Source organism: Fistularia commersonii, chromosome 3 (assembly GCF_037954325.1).
Source record: "Fistularia commersonii isolate RoL2024-O1a breed Wild chromosome 3, RoL_Fcom_v1.0, whole genome shotgun sequence".
NCBI classification, from domain to species: domain Eukaryota; kingdom Metazoa; phylum Chordata; class Actinopteri; order Syngnathiformes; family Fistulariidae; genus Fistularia; species Fistularia commersonii.
Window position 1 is genome coordinate 17,228,513 of NC_141286.1, and position 24,468 is coordinate 17,252,980.

The 24,468-nt window shown below is 39.4% G+C and overlaps 2 protein-coding genes across 2 annotated transcripts; one reads left to right on the forward strand and one right to left on the reverse strand.

Moving 5' to 3' along the window:
• The first annotated feature begins 452 nt into the window (after window positions 1-452).
• Window positions 453-14,062, forward strand: cdhr5a (cadherin-related family member 5a). Its single transcript, XM_086143900.1, has 14 exons — window positions 453-671; window positions 4,616-4,788; window positions 5,049-5,108; window positions 5,444-5,533; window positions 5,605-5,691; window positions 5,874-5,978; window positions 6,077-6,262; window positions 7,148-7,238; window positions 7,837-7,934; window positions 8,296-8,502; window positions 11,904-12,017; window positions 12,134-12,200; window positions 12,734-12,894; window positions 13,333-14,062. The coding sequence occupies exons 1-14, from the start codon at window positions 581-583 to the stop codon at window positions 13,921-13,923; spliced, it is 2,121 nt and encodes a 706-aa protein (XP_086000026.1). The 5' UTR covers window positions 453-580; the 3' UTR covers window positions 13,924-14,062.
• A 3,177-nt stretch (window positions 14,063-17,239) lies between these two features.
• ctsd (cathepsin D) lies at window positions 17,240-23,729 on the reverse strand. The gene is made up of 9 exons (XM_086143901.1): window positions 23,552-23,729; window positions 21,620-21,776; window positions 19,825-19,948; window positions 19,601-19,719; window positions 19,321-19,520; window positions 18,929-19,051; window positions 18,499-18,643; window positions 17,921-18,019; window positions 17,240-17,770 (listed from the first exon to the last, which is right to left on the reverse strand). The coding sequence occupies exons 1-9, from the start codon at window positions 23,623-23,625 to the stop codon at window positions 17,609-17,611; spliced, it is 1,203 nt and encodes a 400-aa protein (XP_086000027.1). The 5' UTR covers window positions 23,626-23,729; the 3' UTR covers window positions 17,240-17,608.
• Window positions 23,730-24,468: the final 739 nt, after the last annotated feature.

Below are 24,468 nucleotides of genomic sequence, written 5' to 3' on the forward strand. Positions count from 1 at the left end.
TTTCGAACCATAGTTTTGCAGACACCAGTAACAGGCATAAGAAATGCAACAAATTACTTTTCAAAGAGAAATTGCATTATTAATTCATTTTCTTAAGAGTTAAAGGTTTGGAGTTAAAGGACTGTTGAGTATTGAGCCCAACTCAGATAATGACCAAGTGAGCATCTGGAGCTGTCTTTCATTTGTGGAACTGAATTATAGTTGGGATCATACGTCTGTTTATTTGCAGGTTTGTTATTCACGTTTCTCCCAGTGACTTTCTAATGGGCATCAAATTTGTACGTGAGAAATGTTTCCAGCTGACAACATTTTTCCCAGGATGCAGCAGGGCCACCAATACTGACTGACCCGTCCAGCTAAAACAGATGCAAATATTTTAGTAGGAGGCTGTAAGTCTCTCTACTGGCAGGCGCTTCATGCAATATGTGCCCGTCAGATGAAGTCACAAACATTGCAACTGTAGTCAACTCCCACTCGCAGAGGCGCACAGACGGGGCATTATGTGGATGAGTACCAGCTGGTACCACGGGCTCCTCATCCTCCTTGGGACTTCATTTGTTGCTGCCACTGAAATCAGGACATGGAAGAGAAACCGAAGAGCAAAAGTGTGGACTTTCTCCTTGGATGTATCGTTACCGTCTGCTTTTGTACAGTTTGTGCTGCTCAAAGACGTGAGTAGAGCTCTGATCTTGGTTAAGGGCCGCAGGAGAGATGCTGATATATATGAGGCTTCATGCCTGATGCTGCCATCCTCCATGGCGATTGGAGCCACCCAATGAAGCGTGTAATATTTTTTCCCTTGCAGTGTTTCATTCAGAGTAATTTAGGTCAATTTAAAACAGAAAATAAAATAAAATAAAATAAATAAAAATAGAGTATTGTAATAGCCAGCAGTTTTTGGGATGGAAAATCACATGGCACAAACCAAACTTAAAGACATTGCATGTGTTCTTTCGATATCATGAGGGGTGCTTTATTTGCACTTTTGTGTAATAGCCCAGAGCATCTATCTGACTACATGACGATCATTTATACATAAAAAAAATGTATGCATTAATGGAGAAAATCATAGTGTGCTTCTAATTTCCCAGAAGCAATATATTTATGCTGTTTGAGTTCCTTCTGATTTCCTACCAGATTTGACATGTAACAACAACAACAACAACAACAACAACAACAACAACAACAACAACAACAACAACAACAACAACAACAATTTTATTAAATAATAATAATAATAATAATAATAATAATAATAATAATAATATGTCCCAATATGGAGAAATATGGACTGTCTTTTTTGGGATTTTGAGGGAGTTTTTCAAGTTAATTTCTTATTCATTTTAAGCTAATTTCTATAAAAATGCCTTTCAAAATATTTTATTCCTAGATGATTTTCAAATCAAGGGACAAAAACTATCAACCCAAGACTTTTGGCAGACAGTTACACCTGTTGTTGATTTCATTCACAGAAAATTGATGTTTAACTCGTAAGTGTAAAAAGCTCTCACTTTTTTAAGACGTTAGTGTAAGCTTGGGACTTCATGACATTACTGATTTACTTAAGGCAATAGGATTACTAGGGAGTTATAGGATCAGAAGGGGTCAAAGATTAAATGACATGTTTCGAACTGCATTATTAGGGTGGAAACTCCTCCTGGCTTCCAGATCCCCTCCCACCTTTAGTACTCCTTGGTTGCTTTTGTTGTTGAATTTTCATTTTCCACTTTCCATTTTCACCAACCGATGCAGGTCATACTTATCTAAGTTTTTGTTTACAACGCTAACTTCCAAAATGATGCTTCAAAACAAAATGCAAAGTTGAACGTTGTTAATATAGCAGTTCATTATGGTCTTGTATAGACATCTTTGTAACTGGATCATTGATGTTTCTGACTGTTCTGAGTTGGACAGTAATTTATTAGTAATGCATATATTGTTGATGATCAGTACTATTGTTGCACAAGATTATAGGTAAATAGTGGGTGCACTTGGGACTGAGCAGTAGGTCTTTGGGCCAGTTTGCATTAAGTTGCCATAGTTGTAATTACAAAGTTCAGTAACTACATTTGGTTTTATTGCTCTTCTTTTGTAATTTCTGAGAGCATTGCTTTTGAAACGGCAAATAAAATTAATTTATAATCTTCAGGATATACACACATAAAAATTGCCCTTTAAGTGTGTCATGATTCTTTTTGAATGTTAAAATCATAAAATTTCAATATTTTTTTTACCAACCATCCCATGTAACCAGCCTATATAACTATACAGCACTCATAGCTTAGTTAAAATATTTTCATTATTCTAGATTCATTTCTGGAGGCAGAGATGATGATTTGAAGTTATTTAATTAGCATTTATGGATGAGGCGTTTAGCTGAGTGGGAAAAATGTATTTATTATAGAATATCACTTTCACCTTCGAACACAAAGGAACGTATCCTTGAAGTCAAGAGGAACATAACACATGATCAGATTTTACTCTGCAGAACTTGTGAATTATTTGAAATGTACTCTCACTTTCTTTGAAAGGAAATTTATCCCAGACGTTGCTCTAAAGCACATTCTCCATTATACTAGCTCAAAATGGGATTAGCCAGGAAATAGTGGCAGGTGTTTTGAAATAAAAGCTCTGTTTGTTCTATCATTAGCCTCACGTTCTGCTGAAGAACAAAAATCCCATACTGGCTGCCACCTCATATCTGCAAAAAGCGTCATTCCAAATTAAATAGCCTAAATCCTAATTTTTATCAAATTTGATATTTATTTTTAAAAAGATAGCATTTAAAAGTAATGTCATTAGTCACAGCAAATTGTTATTTTATTAAGCAACTAAAAAAAATACATATAAAAACAGTGTTGTTTATATGGAAAACATTGTGTTTATTATGCTTACAGCTTTAGGACAAAGTTGAACAGTGATAATGAATTCATGGAGTGTATAAGCCTGTTAAATTTGACTCTGACATTGATTTGTGTTTCTTATTGCTAAGAATGCTTTAAACAGGTCAGGGACTTAGGACATTCTCTCTGCTTTTGACAATTATATGTTTGTCACATGGGGGTATTAAGCTTTTTTCTTCTTTTCTTCTTTTCTCTTCAAGTGAATAGTTCAGAATCCTCCTCGTCACATGAGGACTTATTTCAAATGCCTTTTTACTTCAAGTACTTTTTTCAACTAGACAGTCGCCAGTTATCTCCTTGTTACCAAAAGCTACATAAACCTTGACCTTGATAAATTGTATCATCATAACAGCCTCCATTCTAAGATGATTAAACTTTACAACGTACTGTATGACTGAATCTTGAGTTGATTACTCAGTAATACAGTGGTTCTCAATTATTTTCTGTTATGACCCCTCTAGGAAGAAGAAAACATTTCGCGCACCCCTCCACTCACTGCTGCAACTACAAAGCATAATTTGTCTATAAAATTGTTATATGTACACCTCTGCATAACAGTGTATCGTAATCAACATAAAGAAAAAATTTAAAGTGCATCAATTTGCCTGAAATTCCCCCAAATAATTTTTTTTCTTACATTTTTTGACTGACTGAACAATTTTATAAATCAATAAATAATAACAATAAATTCAAATAGCAAATCAGTAACATTAACACTTTTTTCAGACACTGTAAACACACCGGTCTCCCCTTTTCTTAGCTTTCGGGTGTCTTTCATTTGTCTAATCATCTCCGTCTCTCACCACCTTTCTTATCATCCCTGCTAGATATTTTTCCATGGTGTCTCTTGAGGATTTGTTCAATGCACTTCATATTTCCTGCTCTGTGCTGTGTGTGTGCATGCTCGGTGCAAAAAAAAAGGCATACGACACCAAATTCTAATACTAGTATTAGGTGTGAGCTAATACTACACCATAAACATGTTCCCCGGGGTCACACCGGCCCCACTATTTGAGAAGCAATGATATAATGGAAGTAGTCTGCAATAATAATTGTTTTTCACCCTGGTTAGGAATTCCATCACTTGTGTTTATTATTACCTGATATCTGTTACATTTCAATGAGCTTAGAAATAGAGAAAAAAAAAATGGATGCCAATACAGCCCTGGAAGAAATGATATTATCATAAGTCATTTAATTTAATAACCGACAAAACATAATATTTTGCGGCACATCTTAATAAGCTACATCATTATCAGCTTATTGGAACAAATATGTAAAAATATAATTATTGGAGTCATTTATGTTAATTTAACATGTTACGTTAAGTCACCACAAAGAAGTTGTATTTATGTATTGTCTTTCATACTTTACCTTTAATGAAGTAAACAGGTATAACACTTTGACTAACTTCCCCATGAGACTTGAAAAACTGTAGCAAGTTTGGCATACTGCAACACTGACATTCTGTTTTGTCTCAGGGTCTTGGATGTGTTTAGTGCACGAGAAGGGAAATTGATGGGGTTAGATGTACATATCAGTAAAGGAACTTGAGAACGATCTATTATTTTTAGTTAGTGCATATAGTGTTAAGGGTAGTGTTTAAATATCTGTAATACTTTTTCTTGTTTTTCCTTTTTTTTTATCATAACAAGTCATCAGCTAAGTGCCAGAGCTCATCATTTATTATTATTTCTTTGTGCTTCTCTTAGTTTGCACAGTGCCACCTGGCCCTATTGCTGTCCAAGAAAACAGCACGGCTGATGTTGAGGTTGTTGAAATCAAAACTGCGAGTGATGTAACCCTAACTGTCGAGGTGAATCCTGAGGATTTGTTTTATCTAAAAGCCAATTCCCTGATGGTAAAGAAAGGACTGGACTTTGAGGTAATGTAGCTTGACAATGCATTAACCTCTTGTTAGTGTTTAAACCATAAAATTTCAATATTTGTTTAGCAACCATCTTGTTTGTGTTATGTTCTCTTCAAAGCATACTTCCTTCTATTTATCTCTGACTTGGTGTCCTCATATATTGAGATTTTTTATTCACCTGTTAATATTTCTGATGCTGGTATTGCCAACCAGTGCTGCTATGCTCTACATTGAAATTTTATTCCTATATATGTAATCTTTGACTTGTGTGTTAGTCACTGTCCAGTGCCGCCTTGGTGGTGTGGGTGCAGTGCATAGGACCGGATACCACGTCTGTGAGTAGGACAAACTCAACAACACCGAAAAAGGAGCCGAGTTGAGCCGAGTGATACAGATTCATCTGTTAGAGTGCGAATCCGTTTCCCTTTTGAAGGGAATAAAATCAAGTCCAGTTGCTACGAGAAGAAGATTTTGACCATGACCTGGATGACCGGGATCCTCCACAGCCGTCATATATATATATAAAATCATAAGACCAGCCTGTTGTACAGTGTCTGCTATGGATCCACGCTCATGTGTTGGATAATGAACCATGAACATTCACATTCAATTCTATTTTCATGTTAAAATATAATGCATTTTGAAATCTGAATTGTTTGTGTCTTTTGAGATCAATGAGTCTGTTGAAGTTCTGGTTGAAAATGTGAATGACAACCCTCCAAACTTTGCACAAACCCACTACGTCCTAGAAGTGAATGAGGTGAGAAACATTTGAATTCAACATTTTGTAATATTTGTGTCATTTCACTTTTGGGGTTGATTCTCTTGCAGCTCACGTCAATCAACTCCAGCATCGGACTGATAGAAGCTACAGACATTGATTCACAGCCACTATATTATCGCTTAGAGTCTGCCACAGTAAGATCACGACTCATGCTTTTTCTTATCAGAATCTTATAAAATGGGACTGTGAAATATACTTTTACTGTCTACAGTTTGTACACATATTATCATCCTCATCATCATCATCACCAGTATTATCATTATTATGTGACTATTATTTAGATTTCTTTTTGTCTTTGTGTCATCATGTAATCCAGGATAAATACTTCCGCCTAGAGAACATCACCACTCCGAAAATACTGGTCAAAAGTATCATTGACTATGATGTTGTCCAGAAGATCTCTTTGGTGTTACATGTGCAGGTAAAGTATTGCTCAAAATCACCCATACTTACGTAATCACTCAATATCGAGGTGAAGCACGGTGGCCTTTAACCTCTGAAATGTGCTTCATGTTCCAGGACACGTTTAACGGCTCAGCATCCAACAAGCCCTTCTTCACATCAGTGGCCAGCATCACAGTGCATGTGAAGGACATTGATAACCGGCCCCCCTGGTTTCAGCCTTGTTCGAGGGCCACCTTGGGAATTGCCAAACTATGTGTGAGCACTGGCTACAGAGGCAAAGTCAATCTCACGGAAAAAGAGGTCAGATCTTTTTCTTGTGATGTATTTTTGTAGAATAAGACAAGATAGGACCGATGTAATGTTATTCCATTGCAAAGGCGAAATCTATAACAACGGTAACATTTTATAGCTGAAGTTGAGGTACAACGTTGTATTTCAAGGAAAACTGCAGGTTTTTAGGAAAGTTTTACAGCTCACGATGATCCATGCAGACATCTTTATGGTACACCACACATAAGCGGACTTGGCTACTATATTCAAAGGTATCCACATATATATGGGCTTGCTGGTATGGAATTTAAAGTTGTGTAAATGTTAACACTCAGTATTTACTCAAAAATCAATTAAAGCATAATTTAAAAGAAAATTTATGATTTCAACAATGGGGTTTTTACTCTGCTTTCAGCAGTTTGTATCCACCCAGTTGAATCAAAATCATAAACAAGGTTTTTCAAATCTATATACTTGTTATCTTGTGTACCAACGGGACACTGTGCAGATACTGTATGTACATTGTGTAAGAATCATCATCATGATGATTGATCGTTTTGATCCATTGTTGCACTTGTATCCCCTATATCCACTGACTAAAATGCCATGCGATATCACTGTGATTTTGTCAGGAAAACAGTTCATGGGCTCTTGATAGATATTTGTCTTTGAATTTCCTTCTTTGGAAGCGAGGGGGAAGCGTTGCATCAACAAATGATAAAAAGAAACACTGGAAGCCCTTCATTTTCAGCAGGCAGAAGCCAGTCACAAATTCCTTTGAAAAAACTACATCACCCTCATAGTGTTTGAAAAATATCTCTATCTTAAGTTGATATTATTTCATCGTCCACCCAGTTTAATTTGAAATGAGCATTAATATTTTCTGTAGAAACAGCTGGTGGTTTTACTCCACAGGAAGGGCCGCTAGCTCTCGATCCTGGACCGGTGTTTGCCAGAGATGGAGACAAGAACAGGAGCGAGCAGATCAGCTACAGAATACTGAGAGGTTGGATTTTCACTATTCAGATGTATCAGTTATTTGTAGCTTATATTGCCGGCATTATATATTTACTATTGTTCCATTTGCTACCAAACTGTAATGCTGCAGTTTTAAAATTACATTTAATATAACATTTACTTGGTGGATGTTTTAAAGGGAGCTCTAACAAAAAAACAACATGGTATTATGAGAATAAATAATGCCTTTTTTTTCCATTAAACTTTTTAAACATTGAATGAACTGCTTCTGTTTAGATTAAAAAAATCAACAACCATTAATACACATTAAATATTGAACAAGTACTGATCTTCACTAAGCTAGATTTCCACCAGAGACACATGTCTATAGTATTTACACCACCAGATATACTGCAACTTGTATCAGATAGACGGTAAAAATTAAACAACTGTGTGTTCCCTAGTATATATATATACCTTTAATTTTTTTTTAAAACAAAACTTAAATAGTGAAAAACTTGTTACTTGTACCCCCCTGAAAACAAAAGCAAAAAAAACCAAAACAAAACAAAAAAAACACAATCTACAAAGCTGAAAATAGATATATATGAATACATTTGTATCTTTTTATCTACATTATCATCCAGGCAATGAGGGAAACATATTCCAGATTGATGAGGAAACGGGGAACATCACCATGGCAAAAGCTGCTGATATTCTTGGACCAATAACCCTCACTGTTCTGGTAAACATAAACAAGAGAAAAAATATTATTTTTCTATTGTTTCTAATTTCAAACAAATTGTCATAAAAGGATTGCTATGGAATTTAAAAAAATGTGAAAAGGGAATATTTCAGGCTGTAATATGAGTATATTACCACATACAGCTACAATAACTATAAAGCAAGAAGGTATAATTCAATTGTCCTTTTTGTGTGAATTTTGCACGTTGTCCTGGTAGTAATGATAAATAGATACAAAGATGAATCTATCTAAGGATAAATGTTGTAGCAAAAAAAAGTAGCTTTGGATTTTGCAGGCACCTTAAAGCTTCTGTACACCTTTGAAACCTCAACTGACAAAATATTTGGTACATCACACTCAGGCATCACAGGTCACCAACAGGGATCAGTTTGCAGTTACACAGGTGACCATTGAAGTGATGAAGAAGAGCAGAAACCCTCCTCGCTTTGAAAAGGAGCGATACGAGGGCTTTATCTACAGCAATTCTGTCCCTGAGAGCATGGTTCTCCGGGATCGCAGCACTAACCGGCCCTTCAGGGTCCGAGCCCGGGATGAAGACTTCGCCAGTGTAAGTGTTCACTCTGCGCGGTCAGGTTACAATGTGTATATATCATGAAAAAAATACATCATGTTATACAATTATAAAACTTGGATGAGACTATCATTTGTCATTTTTCAAACAGGTTTTAAATGCAATAAAAGGATGAAAAAAAAACAATGCACAGACACAATGATGAGGATTTTTACAAAATATGAATCAATGATTTATCAAAACTTTTTTTTATTAATTATTGTTCAGTAAAAAGTCCTGATGCCTTAATAAGTCACAATAAGTGCATGGAAGTGTCTGTGAGGTGCTGGCGTATAAATTTTATGACCTAAGATAGCCTAAATGTACTGTGTAAACCTTATTCTTCCAACTATCCAGCCATCTTCCCTCGCTTATTCAGAGTCGGGTCACAGGGGCAACAGACAAAGCAGTGAGGCCCAGACCTCCCTTTCGCCCGCGACATGGTCCAGCTCCTCTGGGGGGACCCCAAGGTGTTCACTAGGTCCTCCCCATGGTCTCCTCTCAGATGGACATGCCTGGAATTCCTCCCCTGGGAAGCGTCCAGGAGGCATCCTGACCAGATGCCCGAACCACCTCATCTGACTCCTCTCTATGCGGAAGAGCAGTGGCTCTACTCCGAGCTCCTCCTGGATGACCAAACTTCTCACCTTATCTCTAGGGGGGAGTCCGGCCATCCTGGAAAACTCATATCTGGCCGCTTGTATCCGCAATCTTGTTATTTTTGTCGCTACCCACAGCTTGTGACCATAGGTGAAGTTGGAAATGCAGATCGACCTGAAAATTGAGAGCTTCGCCTATTTGGCTCAGCTCCCTCTTTCCCCTGACAGACCGGTATGGAGACTGCATCCCTGCAGATACCGCACCGATCCACCTGTTGGTCTCCTGCGCCATCCTTCGATCACTCGTGAACAAGACCCCAAGACACTTAAACTCCTCCACTTGGGGCAAGACATCTTCCCAGACCAGGAGTAGGCTTTCCACCTGTTTCCAGTTGGCGTCATGGTCTTGAATTTGGAGGTCCTGATCCTCATCCTGGCCGTACACTCGTCTGTAAAGTGTTCCAGTGAGAGCTGGAGATCATGGCTTGATGAAGCCAACAGAACCACTTCATCTGCAAAAAGCAGAGACCGATCCTGCCTTGATCCCTCAATTCTGTCCATAAAAGGTAGCCCTGGCGGAGTCCACCTCTCACTGGAAACGGATCTGACTTGCAACCAGTAACGCGGACCAAACTCTGATACCGATCATACAGGGACCGAACAGCCCATATGACGAGACCCCCCCCCACAAGACTGCCTGTGGGACACGGTCAAACGCCTTCTCCAGATCCACAAAAAACATCTAGACTGGTTGAGCTGTCTACATGTTACCCCGCTGAGGGTATAAAGTTGGTCCAATGTTTCATGGCCAGGATGAAAACCACACTGCCCCTCCTGGATCCAACACCACTGAATATACTTTACCAGGGAGACTGAGGGGTATGATCCCTCTGTAGTTGGAAAACAATTCTTCCATCCCCCTTTTTAAAAAGGGGGATCACCACCCAGTCCAGCGGCACTGTCCCCGACATCCACGCAATCCGGCAGAGGTGTGTCAGCTAGGACAGGCCTAAAGCATCCAGAGTCTCGAGGCACCCAGGGCGCACCTAATCCACCCCTGTGGACCCACTACTGAAGAGCTTTTTGACTGCTTCAGGAACTTCAGCCCTGGAAACAGGTGTATACACTCCAGAGTTCACCTGCTCTGCTTTCACATTAGAAGGCATTTCAGCTGGGTTGAGGAGGTCTTGGAAGTATTCCTGCCACTGAGCTACAATGTCTCCAGTTGAGGTCAGCATCGCCCCGCTTCCACTGTACACAGTGTTGACGGAGCACTGCCTCCCCCTCCTGAGCTGCTGGATGGTGGACCAGAATCTCCTCGATGCCCGCCAGAAGTCATCCTCCAGAAGTCATCCCAAACTCTTCCCATGCCTGAGTTTTTGCCTTGACAACCACCAAAGCCGCATGACACTTGGCCCGCCGATATCTGTCAGCTGCCTCCAGAGCCCCACAGGCCACAAAGGCCCAATAGGACTCCTTCAGTTTGACGGCATCTCTTACTGCTGGAGTCCACCAGCGGATTCAAGGGTTGCTGCCCTGACCGCCTTACAGCTGCAGCTCCAGTCTACTGCCTCGTCAATGGAAGCAAAGAACATGGCCCATTTTGACTCAATGTCTCAATGCGGCCGCAAGTCTGACAATACGACCACAAGGTTGATCAAAGAAATGTGGCCTGAGGTGTGTTGGTGCTAAGTGCACATATGGACACCTTTATGCCTGAACATGATGTTTGTTATGGACAGTATGTGATGAGCACAGAAGTCCAATAACAAAACACCGCTCGGGTTCAGATTGGGGGGACCGTTCCTCCCAACACACCATTCAAAGTCCCACTGTCATTGCCTACGTGAGCATTGAAGTCTCACAGTAGAACGAAGGAATCCCCAGTAGGAGTGCTCTCTAGCAACCCCTCTAGGAACCCCAAGATGGGTGGGTAAACTGAACTGTTGTGGGGTGAATGGCCACAAACAAGAGTCAGAACTCGTCCCCCCACCTGAAGCCGGAGGGAGACTACCCTGTTCGGGTCCCCCAGGTTGAACCACAACGTTTAGACAGGGGACAATCAATATGCCCACACCTGCCCAGCGCCTCTCACCGGGGGCAACTCCAGATTAAAACAGAGTCCAGCCCCTCTCGAGAGGCCTGGTTCCAGACCCCACACTGTGCATCGAGGTGAGTCCGACTACATCTAGTTGGAATCTCTCAGCCTTGCGCAACAGCTCGGGCTTCTCCCCCGCCAGAGGTGACATTCCATGTTCCAAGAGCCAGCTTCTGCAGCCGAGGATCGGACAGCCAAGGTCCCCAGCTCTGGCTACTGCCTGGCTCACACTGCACCCGACGTCCCTGGCCCTTCCTGTGAGCCCAGGGGTACAGGGACCCATGTTGTTCCGACTATGCTAAGGCCCGGCCTCCAGGCGCTTGCCTCCGAGCCCCGCTCCCAGGCCTGGTGACCTGTGTCCAGGCAAGGGAAAAGTGGGTTCAATTATTGTCTTCTTCACGGGGGTCTTCTGAGCCACACTTTTGTCTGGTCCCTCACCTGGGATCCGTTTGCCTTGGGTGACCCTTCCAGGTGCATAAAGGCCCCGACAGCATAGCTCCCATGATTACTGGGATGCGCAAACCCCTCCACCACGGTAGAGGGGTTTGCACATCCCAGTAAGGTAAGGTAAGGTAAGGTGGCAGTTTACTGGGAAACCTTATTCTTTTTAAGAATAATTTCACAAAGTCTGCTTATCCCTATAAAAGAAAAGTAAGACAATGATAAGTATAAGGCAAACAGTCCTCTGATGTGTGGTTCAGGGTGTGAATCCAGACGTGAAGTATGAAATCCAGTACAGCAGCTACGTCAATGTGACATCAGACGGTTTTGTGATCCTGAAGAGAGTTGTGAAGACTGAGTCTTTTGCACTGCAGGTGAGGAAAGCACAAACAATCACTACAACGTACATATTTACTGAGACATTTTTTATTTCAAACTGTGAGATGTGAGGCTTAAATAGCGACTTAAAATGTGTTAATTGTGAATGCAGCTGCGAGCATTGGACACCACCACAGGGGAGTTTGGTTCGGCTGCGCTCTCCGTTCAGGTCATACCTGGTAGGACACACAATTTCCCCACAGCTCTGCTTGTTTTCACATTAAGATCTCACTGATTGGCACTTTACATTTATAAGTTTGTTGCACCAAATAGATAGAATGACATATTTATTATTACTTTACATTTATGCAAACATGAATCAAGTTTATGCCACTCTATCATCCTGGAATGTAAATGAAATGATGATCAAAAATCTAAATTAATTTCAGAGGACAGATTCATGAAACATTTAACAAGAAATCTGACTATATCTAATCCAATCAGTTCTAAGTATACTGCACTGAATCATAAATGTTCTTTCTGCATACACATAGAAAGACATAGGTTTAAAATTTTTCTGCGCGTAGCAAAGTTACACAGTTAAGAGTCACACTTTTTAGTGACACAAAGACCTGGCCAGATGTCCTGATGATCAGATCAGACAGTGGTATGACCGTGAGTCATTTGATCTCATCCCAGCCACAAATGTTAAATGTTCTTTAGTAAAAGTAGGACATGAATTCAGTAGGTGTCATTTTCATTTTCTCCACAGCCGTCGCCGTCCCATCCCCTGCAAATGTAGGTTATCGTGCAGGTGACATGGCGCTGCTCGGGCTGGTCATGGCAGCACTGTTGGTTCTCTGCCTCATTGTGATTGGCTTCTTGATTTCCCGGTTATGGAAGGGAAACGCCGGTATTGACAAAATATGCGAGGTTAGTTTGATAAGTTATTTTGAAAACATTGTCTTCACATTGTGATAAAAAATATGAATGAGAGAACATGCTTCTCTTGGGTCTTGCCAGGACTTGGAGGACTGAAGACTTATTTCATTCTTATGTCATCAATACTGCTTTAGAATAATAACAGGAAAAAAGAGGGGGGATTTTCTTTTCTTTAAAATCACATTTGTTTATTTTATAAGTTATAAATATATTAAATATGAGGAGTTCATTTATGTCCATCAGGATTGAATAGAATGTTGAGATGAATTATTGTGCCAAAAAGGACATAAACATGCAATTTTCCCATAATATGAGACCAGTGATGTGGCTATGCTAATGTAAAAAAAATGAATACTAGTTACATTATCCAGCCCGATCATGTTCCTTTCTTCTGGCTACGTTAATAAAGGGCCTCTGTTCTGCCTACAGTGTTTGGGTATCTGTCTGAAGTCTGACCAGCCTCGTTCAGGTCACCGCGACTCCCTCCAGTACACCAATGATGGGTTCCAGAATGAGGCAGACGGGGGCCGCGGAGGATCTGGACGCTGGAATAACGCCATACCCAGACGGAGCACTTTCCCCCAGGCTCGAAACATCCCCCTGGAAAGACGGAGTCGTCATTGCTCAACTTGCAGTGTCTTTTCCAACCATGTCCCCAAGGGGAGCCCCTCTGTAAGACCCTCCCGAAGAGGCAGGGGGGAAAGGGACGAGCAGGGCATGAGGTCCATTCTGACCAGGAAGCGGAAAGAGGGTCAGAAGACAGTGTGGTTCAAGGAGAGCGAAGACTCTTCAGACATAGAGGTGGAGATTATCCCTGACACGGTGGGTCGAGTGGAGGAGGATACTGAGGAAGAACTGGAGGGGGAGGTGGAGATGGAGGGAGTCGTTCGAGATCCGGCTGCACCTCGTAGAGAGTCTGATGATGAGCAAGAGCGTCAGAGCCCAAAGCCGAATGACGAGCCGGACCCTGGGAAAACCGATCTGGAAAAAGAGCAGCGAGACCAAGAGCAGGAAGGCTGAGGTCAAACTCGAGTCAAAGAAATGGTCAAGAAACTGAGCAGAAGTCTGTTTTCTTACCACTTTTTTGTCTGGACAGTCAGTGTGTAATGAGCACAGAAGATCTGGAGAATTGCCACACCTGAAGAAAAGAATCCTGGATAGGGAATAGTACTCCTGAAAAAATGTTTTAATTTGTTTATTTTTTCAGTATACATTCCACTAGCACTGACTGACTTCAAAGTTAATTCCGCAAAGTGATTTTCAGAATTGTTTACAGTGAGGGTGCCTTTCAAGGGCTATTTGCGTGAATCTTGTAGTCTTAAAATATTTAGGATTTCCTCTGGAAATAACCAACTCACAAAGTCAGTAGATTTGATTGCCACAACTTTGCTAAAATAATTTCAGGGGAACAAAAAAGCCCTAGAGGACCAGACTGTTTTGAATCAAACCCCAGCCCAGGTCGTATCTCTATCCTCTTCAGTGGCTATTTGTTGCATGAATGCAAACCATCCGTGTGTAAGAATATTTTTCAGACATGCTACATGAATGAAAATTTCTCAGTGCTAGAGAAAGGAGATTAAGAAGAAATAAAATGAATAACAAAGAGGTTTCTTGTTCAGTTGAATGTTGTACATATGATACTGCATAATATAAAACAGCACCAGTTACTACAGATTAAAATTACACCATTTTATTGTGCTTTTCCAAACGACATTGTGCTTCTGTTTGGAAAACCAATTTTTATAGACAAGGGAAGTAAGATAAGATAAATTTCATTTAACCCCATAGGGGAAATTCATTTTTTCCCCATCGGGGAAAGGTATTTCATTAATAGTCCTGTAATAGTCACTCAGGTTGTTCCCAGTTTCACGCTTTTGCAGAAATGTTATGTTTCAAGTTAGAAGCTGTTCTATAGAAGGACAATATTGTAAAGCAAAACACAAGTTATAACAAACCCAATGTGCCTTTAAACATCCTACTATATATATACCTTCAGTTTTTGTTGCAAATTAATAAATAACTTGTAATTAATATTTTTGACAGTGGTTAATAAATCTCTTGCAAGTGCTCTGAAGATAAAATATTGGGTTTTGGACTGCCAGGGTTTAAAAACTACTATTTGTCATTACATCTATCATAACATAAAAAAAATATATAAAGTATATATTTTGTATGTTTATAGGGATAACATAATGGCAAAGTCAAATACTTAGAATTCACTCCTACCTCATTAAATATCCAGACTAAATGAATAACCAGTATCTAACATTTTACATACTAAAATACTGGACAAAAGATGCCTTATTCTTAGATAAAAAAATTGTTGTGTTTGTAATTGAGGGCTACAGATTTATACATCACGCTTCTGTATATTGGGTATCAGATCAAGATTTGCGTCAAGATATTTGTGCTGTCACAAATCCTGCTCAGGCACCCAGCGCTTGGAACTGTGTGGATTTAGTCAAGGCTCTCCAGTATTCTTGGAAACATCAGCAAATTTATATTCTAACATTTATCGTCTATTCCAGTTGACTGCTTACTGCATGTCAGTATTCAATCAATTACCTTATTGAGGATCTAATGTTGATTAACAGTTTTTAGAATATTCAAAATTATTCTGTTTGCTAGTATCTTGTTGTGAACTGAGGCGCTGGGCTGATTAAAGTTTTACCCTCATTTAGGCACCACATGACGGATCCTCAGGGAAAGAGGAGAAAACATGCACTCTCAACAAAAGCAACAGGCTGACAGATTTTCTACTCATTTATATTGAGTCAGAACACCCTAAGGCTCTTTTTTGGGGCAGAATTGAGGCAAAAACATTAAAACCTGGCAACCCAGACCCTCAGTATATATGGATCATAACTCAGTAAGAAACCATCACTCGGTCCTTCATTGACAGGGAGTCTTCAATGGGATTACATGAGAAGCTGTCTTCGTACATTTTAATTATCTTGGCCAAAACTATACAATCCTATATTTTTAAAGATTCATTGACATACTTTAAAATCAAGACTGCAATATTAAATTACATTAACCAAGGAGAGTGAGGGTTTTTTTTTTCTGGAAAAAAAAAAAAAAATCTTGAGTTTTTGTTAACTTCAAGGCATTTTCATTTTTTTCTGGCTGATATTAAGGCTACTTTTACACCCTTTTTTGGAATGAATGTTTTTATTTTTTGACCTGCCAACTCAGTTCAACCAGTGTGCTTTTCTCAACAATTGGCTATAGCAGTTTTTCATCCATTTAGAAGCTGGACATACCTTTCCTCACATGTATTTTCTCGCAACAACAACTGGAAGGTTCAGTTACCCCTTTGAAACTTCGGAAACTGCTCGTGGTCATGATGACTGACATCATGACTAAAAAAAAAGAAAAAACAGGGGGGCAGAGTAGATGTCTGCAGGGCTGCTGACGATTTTTTTTCCACTGCACACTTCCTGTGTAATGTTCTAAACTGAACCAGTCTGAAAGTGAGACATGGGGACAAATCTCACGGAGTACTAAACTGCTGAGCAGACCTTTTTTATACACAAACTGTATTTCATTGTGCATGTTCAGTAAAATAACAACTGTTATGGATAAATCGTGGGTTAATGTCTATTTGTGACTTTTTTTTTTTTTTACATGAAAAGAATTTATGCTGAGTGCTTGAGGAATAATAAAGTTTGAAGGATTTGTAAACTGCTTCTCAAGTCATGTCTGCATAAAAGTTTGTTTTAAAATAAAAAAAATGACATTTTAAAAAGAGAGGTTTGACATTTTGGGGGAAATTTATATGGCGGGTTGGACTGGTAATCTAAGGACTTTATTGGTCCATTGAATGGTAGCTGCAAATGTAGTTGCCAATCAAAACTATACAGATCTAAAAGTGACTATATATGTCACACCAGTAGAACATCATCTGTTCAGACATGAATTTTGCAGGTTGGTTTGACACCAATAATTTGAATACAAACTAAGGAGTAAAGCTGTTGTTGATATTGCACTGTTAACTGAACAGTGTTAACTGATGGAACTGAATATTTCAGATATATTCCAGCTAAAATATTCAGGTTCCTTTTGTTTATGAGAAGCATATTCTTGTCAGATAAATAGCAGGACTTGGACTTTAAGAAAGTTTGTTATTCAAATAACACAGAGAGCAATTAAAAACCAGGAACAGTAAACAACCAGCTCAAACAGATTAAAGTGAGCTTACACGTACTGGTAGGAAGATTTAGATGTTTTTGGACTGAGATGGTCTTCAAACCAAAACATGTATTTTTAGAACAATGAAACAGTAAAACAACTAAACCATTTATTAAGGACTGTCTATGGACAGAATGAAAACAGGTAACATCTTAAAACGGTTTTATTTGAGCCAATCACATTACAATCCATCCCAGTAGTAGTCAGTAGTAGAGAAATGGTTCCCCCCCTCAATTACAAATTAGAGTTTAAAACGAGTGCCCGATTTAAAAAAACTGTTGGAAAAGGGCAGTATCAACGTAGTCACTTGTTTCCTGATCCTGTTCATCTCACACAGCCTAAAAGGTTTGCAGGGGATCATTATTCTACATTCTTCACATCAGTGCATTAAGGCCCTACACAGAGTCTATTGCTAAATAAAGTTTGATTGCAAAGCAACAGAAAATGTGTGATGCACAGATTGAAGCATTTATAACTTGTTGCATTAAGCATGTTATTCTTGTTCAGGATGTGCTTATTTTGCTTTGGCAAAGCCAACCCGGTTGTTTTCACGATCAAAAACAGTGTAGTACTGGCCAATGAATACATCTCCCAGAATCCACAGGGGGCCAGCAGGTGCAGGGATGTCTAGACCCATGAAGCCACTCAAACAAATGGTTTTCCCAGCCTGGCTCTCCTGAAAATTTTAGAGGAGATGACCGTTAATCTACACTTCAGACAGAATTACACTCAATTCAACTCCTCCTTGCTATGACAAAAAGAAAAAGTTTAATTATTAATGATGGGACTGAATTATATCATCCCCTGAAGGCAAAAGACAGCTCACCTTCAGGACGTACTGCTCCCCAGTCAGAGTGTAGGACTGTCCGGCCACATTAAAGGTGATGACAGGGAGTGATGGGATCTTGTCACAGTTGACCATGTACTGTACATTTATTCAAAGAAAATGAAAAGTTTTTAAAGCTGAATTCAGTGTGTGGTTCAGTTCCAGGAGAAGAAAAAAAAAGCTTAATCTGATAATGAATTAAGTAGCCAGAATCAAAGACCAGAAAGTTTCAGATTAATACTGTTTTTTTGTAAAAAACAAAAACAACAACAACAACTACAACAAATAATTGAGTTTGAGTTTTGTGTTTGTCTTGAACATATCGGGGAAGCTCGACAGTTCAGCCTTATTACTCTGAAGCGTGCTAATCAGTTTTGCTTTTCAGAGGAAAACATTATTAGATGCAAAAACATTATTAGATGCGAGACAATAGTTACATTGTCTCGCATCTAATAATGTTTTTGCTTCCACAAATCCCATTTTCTTGGGATTTGTGAGAGCACTTTCCCTAAATAGAATTTATTTCTTTAAAAACATATGGTTGAGCTTTAATAAGTGGAAATCCTTTAGTATCTCACCTCTCCTTGGATGAGAGGAGTGGCTCCAATGGCTTTTTGTAGGGCCTTGACCTCGGCTGAGGGTCCAGTGATCAGAGACGTGCCCGTGTCCACAATGGCCTCACAGCCACTCTTACAAAGACTGAGCTGGCTACCAACATTCAACCTGACAGAAACACTTTTGAGTCAGTTGGGTTGCTTGGAAATTATATCTCACTCTAATTTCTCACTCCATATCATATTTACATGATACACAATAGATTCCATTTACAATTAGAAATGTTGTCTTACAACTTGTCTGCAATATTAGCGGTTTGTCAATCACGTTATCTATGAAATGGGGATTTGTGTGCTAAAAGCAGAAGTTACGGAGCTGCTCAATACTGGTTTTCCTTAAAGTCATGAGATTGGCCCCCTCTTGTCATGTGTGTTTGGCGAGTGATATCCTCACCCAGCCATGTGGATCTGCCAATAGGCCTGGCGGGTGATGTTGGCGTAGTTGAATGCACCACTGTAGTATTTGGGGTCAGTTCCTCCAAGCAGCAGCTCACCACCGGGCTCGGTGTCTGGGTTCCTGACCAAGATGAGAGACAAACACACTTCATCAGCTCTGACAACAAACATGATATATACACAGCAATTACACCCCATCAAATCTTAACAGTGGCGGATGTAATTGATAACATTTAAATACCTATTTAAAGGCAGAAATACAAAAGGGTGACTGTTTATTAAAGTCTCAGATAAGGGAGGGCTGAGATTAATGCTGGATGCATGAGAGAGGGCCACAAAAACAGGAACAACAGAATGTAACTGGTGTCTGAAGAGCAGCAAGCAGCTCACCTATTCAGGTAGAAGGAAAAGATATTCTTCTCCACTTTCTTCTGGCTCATGATGTTGTCAAACACTGGGGTCACACCATCCACAGAAATGCGAGGGTAGGCCATGCCAAGGATCCCATCAAATTTGGCTGCGATGAAGGCCACACCTGGCTGCTTAGTGGCCTCTCCAAAGAGTTGTTTATCAACAGATATGTCCCCAATCTGGAAATTCATGAAACTCATAAGGATGATGTGTCGTGTAAAATCACTGATGATTACATTGTCATGGTGATCAGACTCACAGTGCACGTGTCCTGGCTGAGGTAGCCTGACAAGCTGCCGCTTCCATATTGGATGGCGAAGGCAGTGCCGTTCTGTACATATGAGCTAGACTTGGCAGAATTATATTTGTGGTGGAGCACTGCCAAAGATTAGCAAGAGAGATTTTTAAGTAGCATGTGACTAAATAGTACTGACATTGTGTGTTCCAGAAATATTAATGACAACAACAGTGAGGAGGACTTACAGCATGCGATGTCTAAGAGGGAGCAGTGAACAGAGGGGACCCATAGGTTGGAAGAACCAGTGTCAAACACCACAGTGAAGGTCTGGGTGGGGGTACCAAGGCCAATTTCACCATAATACTGGGCCTGGTGAACAGAAGAACAAATGAACATTTGAGGGTGGGTTTACTGAATATATACAGATATAAGCATGTATAGAATATAGAGTTATGAAATTGTCATACATACATATATGTGTATGTGTACACACACACACACACACACACACACACACACACACACACACACACACACACACACACACACACACACACACACACACACACACACACACACACACACACACACACACACACACACACACACACACACACACACACACACACACACACACACACACACACGTATGATTGCAGTTGCTGGACCAACTATATGTGATCATGCATTTTAGAATTCGCATCATAAACAAGCAGCCTGGATGACGACCATTCCTTCAAGAGGGCGGAAAAGACACCGGCGAGTGTAATCTCCCTGCTGTTGGACTAATTGAAGACTATCTGGTCTTATAAAATCAGAAAAATGATACATGCCTAGTAGTTGATATTTATTTGTGAAAATAAGGAAAATATAACTTGATCAGCATATCTCATAGGTATATCTACTGTAAACAACTAAGGGTGTGTTGAAAAGAGATTTACTAACAGGACTTAATGTCTTGGCCTGAGTACACAAGATTAGCGATAATCCCTCAAGGTATAAAAGACATTTTCAACAGAAAAAACTGGCACTGTGGAAAAAAGGTCCATTTGTTAAAAGAAAATTCTTCGCAGAGAGAACAGAAATATTTAACACTAGCTTCTGGTCTATTCTTATAATCATGGAGCATTTGCAGCTGTCAGTGTTTGTGAGCATTTGCAGGACACAGGTCAAATCGTCATGTCATGACTCTGCAGTTTCAGAGGCACAGTCACCCAGCAAGCACAAACAATGATTCCATAAATATACAAGCTTACACAAACTTTTAGCTCATGTGATTGATTACTTGACAAAATTACTGTAAAACTTCCCCCATTTTTGCTATAAGTGGTGTGAAACAAGACACTTGGGTTTTTCTGTAAATGACTGGAAGAAACATTTCCCCTTCTATTGCAGATTTTTATAAAAGTAATTGGAGACTATTTCGGTAGAGCATAGTTATTCAATGAGAACTGGGCCAACACTAATATTCAGAATTCAAAGAAAATTTTGAACATTTTCACATAATGATGGTTCTAGTATACATTCCCAATTACGAGTTGTTTGTGAACAGACAATTAATACACAAATGGCTATCGTTAGAAGAAATGTGGCCATGAGAAATATTGGCGAAAATTCCCCTTTAATAATCTATCACAAATTACTATAACCATAATGACTCTTGAAATACCTATCTTATGAAATCTACATATCTAATGAAATATTTACTTAATTCAATACAACCTAAAACTTTCTGTCACCTGGTCAGGCTTGAGGCATTGACAAAGTCAGTCATATGACTAAAGATCCCTTTTCCGTGGCTCAAGTCTTATTTCTGAGGAACTGTATTCACGTTGTGTCAGAATGACACAGCATCTGGGAGAGCAAGTGCACTGATGATAGACAGGCAAATCTTATTCTTCAGACAGACAGAAACTGAGAAACAAAATAAGACAGGAAAGGCACGAGTGGACTTTAGCTGCAGCCAACCCTAACACGATACCACCCCAGACTTAGTTTTAGAAGAAAGTGAGGATTTAAGGTTTGGCGAGAGATGCCTACATCAAGGTAGTTCTTCAAAGTTTCAGGAGTGGGTCCATTACTGGGAGGGAAGCCAAAGTTGTACTTCAAGGAGTGCTTGTTTGCCAGGAGTTCTTCTGCTCGTCGCCCTGAGTCAGTCAACTCACGTCTGATGGAACGGAATTTCTTTAATGGAATTCTGCAGTGGAAGAATCATAAAAAACTATTTTAAGTGATGTGCCCATTCCTCAAAACTGCCAACCACAGTGTTTCAATAAAAGTAAAAGGGAAATTTAGTCAACATCATAAGGAATGTCTTGCAGATATCATGTGAATATATTGATGAGCAACCTGTTGCAATATAAGGCATATATATCAAAGACAATCATTTTGTTTTTCACCCATAACATTATACATTATCTTTTAATGACTGCAATATCACCAACAAGTCAGTATGAGTCTGAGGTGTTAGCTTTCAGTTTCTTCAGATCAAACTCCAAATTTTTGCAAATGACTAAAAAAGCACTAACTCCCAATGTATGAGGAAACAAGAAAACAGAAGATCAGTTGTCCTTTCCTGTCAACTGAACAATCTAAACTGAATAGAAGAAAATGATCTGAACGTTTGCAGTTTTCAAAACAAAAAGCTGCAGAGTCATTTAAAACTGAAAAACTTAAGGAATACCAATTTCAATTGTGCTGCACATATCATGAATTATACTACAGACTGTCATAAAAACTATGATTTGACAGGTATCAGTTGAAATATCCTTGGTCTCATTGTGATGGAATCAACAGTTCTGAAAACAGGACCGGTATACAGAGGGACAACTTTACCATGAGGACTCCCTGATCTGGGGTTCTGCTGCAATATCCACACCTTATGGTTGCACAACACCTTTCGCTGTTGATACATCAGTTGTGTAAATAATAACAGCACTTGCAATGACTTTTGTTAAAGTGAATTCACTGCAATATTGACTTTCCTCCTTTTTTGTTACTTCCACCATTAAAGTCTAGAGAGCTGAGAATTAGCTGCCAGCAAAAACAACATTGTGTACATATGTCGATTGCATTTTGTTGAAATTTCTCATTTCTCAAAGGGGCAGCATGGTGCAGGAGGTAGACAAATCGTCTTTGAAATCGAACATGCCGGGTTTAATATCCCGGCTCCTCCTAGTGTGTCCAAGTGTTGTTGGGAAAGACACTAAACCCCTAACTAACTGCTCCACTGGCACTGATGGACAGCAGTTTACTGCTCATGGTTAAAATATGATGGGTTAATTGCAGAGAACGAATTTCTCCATGGGGATTAATAAAGGTTAAATTACTATTATTATTATTATTATTACCATTAATCATTATTATTATTATTATTATTAGTCGGGTATAAAGCTACAGTATTGTCAATATTACAATAGCCCAAACAGAATAGATCACTCGTGTTTGTGGTCAATAAATCATGAAGTAGCTAAAAACCCGAGCAGAAATGTACTGAATACATTTCAGGTTTCTCTGGTTCTAACCTTCCGGGATTAAGTTGAATTGTTATGTTCTTGACGCCAATATCCACCAGGTCTTGTTTAGACGCTTTCGGACGGATAAGATCGAGTCAAAGAGATTCCCTTGCGCAAAATAAGCTCCTTCTGCGCAACAACTGTTATGTGAGTGCCTGTTAGCTTGTTGCAAACGCATTCGTTCAGACATGAAGAGCCAAACATTCTTACAAGATCACCCCCTGACGCCCTAAAAGACTCACAGGCAAGCAATTACATGGGTAATAGCAGCAAAATCAGCGAGTGAATATCGTGGATTTCTATAATCTAAAAACGTTGAATCCAAGACATCGTCGAGAAAAAAGAGTTAGTTTGAATGCAAAAGGCAATTATATGTTGCTGATATTCGAGGACGCTAGCCTGTTATGTTTACTTTTTTTGTCCACGTTAAACCAAAACAATTCCATCTGTTTCTTACCGTACAATAGCGTCGTTTGTCAGGACTAACGCCGCAAATACAAACAGGAATAAACCCTTCATGGTAGAAGCCATATAATTACAAAAGCATTGAATACAACAATGACTGAGCACTTCTAAACTGCTCAAACGAGACAACGGATTTATCAGCTGACTGTGGAAGTCACATGAGTCGGACTATTGTCTATTTCCGGTCAATAATGACACATCTTCCGGTTATGACACGTTTCCTGTTTGGACATCGGAAGTCCGCCTTGAAATTTCTTTACGGAGCTTACCAAATACGTTTGAAAGACAAACACTGTGACTTTAATTCATCTTGTTTGGGGAGTAATATTTACTACAGCTGCAGTATTTTTTGTGACAATCAGAATAGACTAGATTGGGTTTAAGTAATGGTAAAACGGGTTTATTTAAGGGTAGTGAGAATAGAACGAACATGAATGGCAATCTGAAAATGGAAAACTGAAGAAGTAAAAATTGCAGATTGATCACCCATCCTACTACATTTGCTGCCTTTTGACTTTTTCCATTGACTCTACATTTTATTCATTTTGTTTTAAGAATTAAAAAAAAAGGGGGGGGGGGGGGCAGTGCTAAAATTATGCACTCACTGTCACGGGTTGCCAGTCAATCGCAGGGCCACATATACCGACGAACAACCACTCAATCTATCTATATAAATCTGAATTTTCAATTATATGTATTGTGTAATATTTTCTTAAGGAAAATGGTGAATGGTGAATAGAATGATTTGAGTTTCAAAACGGTGTTTAGCGGTGTTAAACAGCATTTAAAACCCACTTTCAAAGACATTATGGACACATACAATGATCGTAATTCAAACTAAGGTACATCATGAAAGCATTTAATGATCATAATTCAAATGGTCATGATATGCTTCCATATTCTATTGGT

Coding starts and splice junctions, on each gene's coding strand:
- cdhr5a (XM_086143900.1), top strand. CDS start 581: ATGGAAGAGAAACCGAAGAGCAAAAGTGTGGACTTTCTCCTTGGATGT. Junction 4,789..5,048: donor AGAAAGGACTGGACTTTGAG/GTAATGTAGCTT, acceptor CTTGTGTGTTAG/TCACTGTCCAGTGCCGCCTT. Junction 5,692..5,873: donor ATCGCTTAGAGTCTGCCACA/GTAAGATCACGA, acceptor CATGTAATCCAG/GATAAATACTTCCGCCTAGA.
- ctsd (XM_086143901.1), bottom strand. CDS start 23,625: ATGGCTTCTACCATGAAGGGTTTATTCCTGTTTGTATTTGCGGCGTTA. Junction 21,777..23,551: donor ACAAACGACGCTATTGTACG/GTAAGAAACAGA, acceptor CTTCCACTGCAG/AATTCCATTAAAGAAATTCC. Junction 19,052..19,320: donor TTTTCCTTCTACCTGAATAG/GTGAGCTGCTTG, acceptor CATCTTGGTCAG/GAACCCAGACACCGAGCCCG.